At 36.0% G+C, this 4,377-nt stretch overlaps 1 protein-coding gene across 1 annotated transcript in view; it reads left to right on the top strand.

Moving 5' to 3' along the window:
* LOC106338342 overlaps positions 1–4,377 on the top strand; it is a 12,516-nt gene that overhangs the window by 5,756 nt on the left and 2,383 nt on the right. The window contains exons 3-4 of the mRNA XM_013777345.1: positions 2,685–2,745; positions 2,831–2,970. Of these exons, the coding sequence (XP_013632799.1) occupies positions 2,685–2,745; positions 2,831–2,970 (201 nt within the window). The remainder of the gene's footprint in view (positions 1–2,684; positions 2,746–2,830; positions 2,971–4,377) is intronic.

Below are 4,377 nucleotides of genomic sequence, written 5' to 3'. Positions count from 1 at the left end.
GAAAGAAAAAATCAATCTTCAGCATTGCAAGACGTCGCAGACGCCTGAAGAACCATTTTTTGACCAATTACCTTCCTCGATAAAGGCACCTTCTTGGAAGACCGAACAGTCATACATACTAACATCAACGAAGACTCAAAACCGGTAATATCTACCAATAAGTTTGTTGCTGATCACAACAAACTCTTAACGTCCTAAACAGACTTAGCCATCTCGTAGAGATAGCTCTCGTACACCCGACACAAGGGTAATAGCGCTATATAAAAAAATCCAAAATTTTGGTCAGCACGTTCGGGAGACTTAAAAATTGTCCTCGAAGAGATGCTCGATTCCTACCATACAAGTCACGTAAGCCGAGAACATATCACGGACTTTAAAGCGGGATGGAATCAGGTCGAAAACGATACGGAAAACGTAAGTCGAAGTAGTCATCGCACCCCTTAAAGTCGTGATTAGACCTAGGTCTTTCCCTAAACCCAGCGCACTGGTCTCTAACATCTCTATGCATAGTATCAAACACCCTGATACAAGATCCCGAAATCTGTCTCTTCGCCAATATTCGAGCGTCTTCAGATATCCCACAAGTTTACACACTGCGGAAAACTCTCGAAACAGATCACGGATATAGCAGTTCACACAGAGTTAGATTACGAGATGGCAACTCCTAGTCTTCCCTCTACACCCATATAGAATACCATCGGCAGCAACACGCCTGATAACCTCTACATATAAACTAGACCGTAAAGGTCTTGCTGAAAAACTAGTCATAAGAACCTTAACTCCAAGACGAACTACGAAAGGCTTGATATCACTACAAGAAAAATTGAAAATAGCTACAAATTAGCTACAAACATTTTGTGGTTGTAATTTTTTAGACATTAATAGTTACAAAATAGTCACATTTTTAGAAAAGCTCAAAATTGTAGCTATTGTGTGGATCTTTGTGGCTAAATAGCTACGATTTTCATTTTGTGGATATTCGAAGATGTTAAAACACAATTATCCACGAAACAAATTGTGGAAATCAAAATCTACTATTAGCCACAAAAAAAATTGTGGAAATAAGTAGCCGCAACGTAATTCGTGGCTGTTCGTAGAAAACTTAAACCCTAACCATGCCCTAAACCTCTAATGTATAATAAAAGTAATAATAAACTCTAACTTTTGAATTATAAATTTTTAAAAATTAATATGTCAAAACGAAAAATTCAACACTTACAAAAATAAAATATAACTCTTTTCAAATTTCAAATTCTAGACCCTAAGCATATCTTAACCCCTAAATCAGTAATGTATAATAGTAATCAGGAACTTTTGATCATAAAATCTTAAATATAGTATCTTGGAACAAAAAGGCAACACTTCTAACGATTTTTTTTTAAAACACCAAATATTATCATTTTTATTGCAAATTCTAAACCCCAAGGTAATATATTATATACAAGTAGTATGTAATGTATAATTAATAAGTGGTTCACTTGTTATTACATATAGTATCTGTTAGATAATATATCATCTCATACTATGTATCCAATATCTAAAACTTATCATTTGATCTAAAAATTGATTATTTGAGTGGTTCATTTGAATGTGCCAATATGGAATTAATCCAAAATTTATAAAGTGTTTATGAATTTGTTAACACTATAGTCTGATATATAATTTTATTGTGATCTACTTAACTCAGATTTTCATTATCGTGTTTATGAATTTGTTAACACTATAGTCTGATATATTATGCAAGTAAAATAATATTACCACTTATACATATGATCAGTAATAGCATAATCACTTAAGCGGGAAATTTTAGAGTCTGCCACCAAACAAAAAAATTGTTTACCACCTAAATGAAATGGGGAAAAAATTTAAGCTCCAAAAAGCATTGGATACTTCACCTAAACAGTTTATTCTTCTCCTACTCTCGGTTCCCTTTTCCTTACGACAATCTTCTCCGCTTAACACAATTCGCTTTTTGCTTCTTCTTCTTGCATTCTTAGCTTCAACTTATTTTCTTTCTAGCTTTTGTGGGTAATTTGGGGTTTATCTCGCCGTAGATCTGGGTTGGGGCTCATAACCGATGGTGGCTGGAGCGAGGGTTTGCGGAGTTCCAGATGACATCAGATCTACAGTTATTCACCTTCCTTCTCATCTCTCCGTCGTCAGTCACGGGTTCGGTTTTGCAAAAAAGTCGAGATCTTCACCGTAAGAGAATAAATACCAATTTTCAGATTTAAAACCTTTCTAATTAAGTCAAGTTTCAGATTTAATGGTTATGGTTTCAATTTTTCTTTTTATTATGAAAAGACGGACTCCCAGATTTTTGTAGAAGCTTCCGCTTTATTGCATTTCGTTTATATCTGATTCCATGGCTTTCTTCCTGTCTTGTACAGGAAAAATAGATATAATAAAGGGTTGTGGTCCTCGTGGAGTTAGCAGGTGGTTATATCACCAGTATTTGCGAATTGAGCAATGATATCCTCTTCCTCATGCGGTACACACCTTTTCCTTTGTACTGTGAGTATGAACAGAAATCTCCCAATTCTAGGAGTTCAGTCTTATTTATTGTTTTACCTATATATATGTGAAGTGTTGTTCTGATATATATGCTTTTCTAAGAAATCTCATGTTTTCAGGCTCTTCTTTTAGCAATTTGTTCTAACTCATGTTGTAATTTTCTGTCACAGGCTGCAGTGCTAAAAGAGAAGTGTAAGATTGACTTGTGTGTTATGAGTGTCACTGGCTCAAGTAAAATGTAAGTCAATGAAGTTTTTAGAGTTCTTTGTAGGTAAATTACTTTACTGCTTTTTCCTTACACAATCATCTTTTCCAGGGGAATCAACTTATCAAGATGGAGTTAACTTATGTAAGAAGAGGGAGAGTCAGCTGATGCTGATACATCAAGCTGTTACTACGACTGGTTGCTGCTGCTGCGAGGAATTCATGTGGTCACTACGACCCAGGACATATCAGGTAAAGTGTTAAATATTTGCTTTAATCATTTTTCAATAACAAGTTACAAATTTGTTCTTGTTGAGGTCCCCTGGTTTGTTTATCAGAAAAACTAGTTGGTAACACTCTTTCCTGTGAATGCAGAATCTAAAGATCAGAGATCTCTAAAGAAAACCGTACACATTTCTTTTATGAAGGATGATGGTGGTGAGCAGTATCTACGTTTGCCAACGGCGGTGGTGGTGGTGGTTACGGCAAAGACATATCACAAAATGTTATTTATGTTTTAAGTTTAGTTAATTTATTTTAATTTATTTGTATAACAAAATATTATTTCAAACAAAATTAATTGTTTCGTTTTTCATTTATTTTTAAAAATTTATTATTTAATTATTTTAATTCTATTCTATTACAAAATAAATAAATTTTGCTTTGTATTTTTTTGAAAAAAATAATTATTCAATAGCTACAAATTGCCACTTAAAAAATTGTGGCAATCAAAAAGTAATTTGTGGCTATCCGAAGGTAATTTGTGGCAGAGAATAGCCACAAATACATTAGTCTCTATATGTTGCTACAGCCACAAAAATGTTGTTGTGGCTATGTCGTAGAAAGACATCCACGGATTGCCACAAATAAGCGATAGCCACAAGCTTGACGCTGCAATTTTATTTTGTGGCTAATCGTAGCTATTGATCAAATAGCTACGAAAATTTGATTTTAGCTACAAATATTTTGGTGGCTATAAACAATGTTTCTTGTAGTTGATCCCTTCAACAAGGGTACGTAGGCAGCCATCATAAGGCGCAACCCAAATCTTATCGCGTTCCACTTTTAGAAGAGCGAGAAGACCACTTACCACAGACCTTTTCAACCATTAATTCCGCCTAACTCACCTAACTTGCCTAACTTGCCAAGACACTCGCTAGAACCTCACGCTAGATGCTCATGGTTCCAACGAGCTGGGGGGCTAACTGTTGGGGTCATAATCGGTCACGATAGAATCAATGTCTGAATGTCCGTAAAAATCAGCATGAACGTTTTTACGAAAAGTAATCTTCGTAAAGAAATCTTTACGAAAAGCCTTGCGGTAAAATCTTGTTCAAATCTCAATCGAACCACTAAACACCGATTGTCCGAACGCAACGGACACGTATCCAAATCGGCCATGGACAAGCTCAAGTATTGGCCATCGGACCACGAACAAGCCAAGCTCGGTCGCTACGTATCGACCGAGCACGCACATGGCTCAGTCGCTACGTAGTGACCGAGCTCAAGCCAAGCTCGGTCGCTACGTAGCGACCGAACTTTCCCAAAACGTCGATACGACACGAATCCATGCATTCTCGTCTACTCTTCAATGCAATTTCTCGTAGGCCATGACTAAACCATTCTTTGTTTCTCATCACTCGAAGTCATCAGTCAAAC

This window comes from Brassica oleracea, chromosome C4 (genome assembly GCF_000695525.1).
Source record: "Brassica oleracea var. oleracea cultivar TO1000 chromosome C4, BOL, whole genome shotgun sequence".
Lineage (NCBI taxonomy): Eukaryota > Viridiplantae > Streptophyta > Magnoliopsida > Brassicales > Brassicaceae > Brassica > Brassica oleracea.
This window is presented reverse-complemented; position numbering and strand designations above follow the sequence as displayed.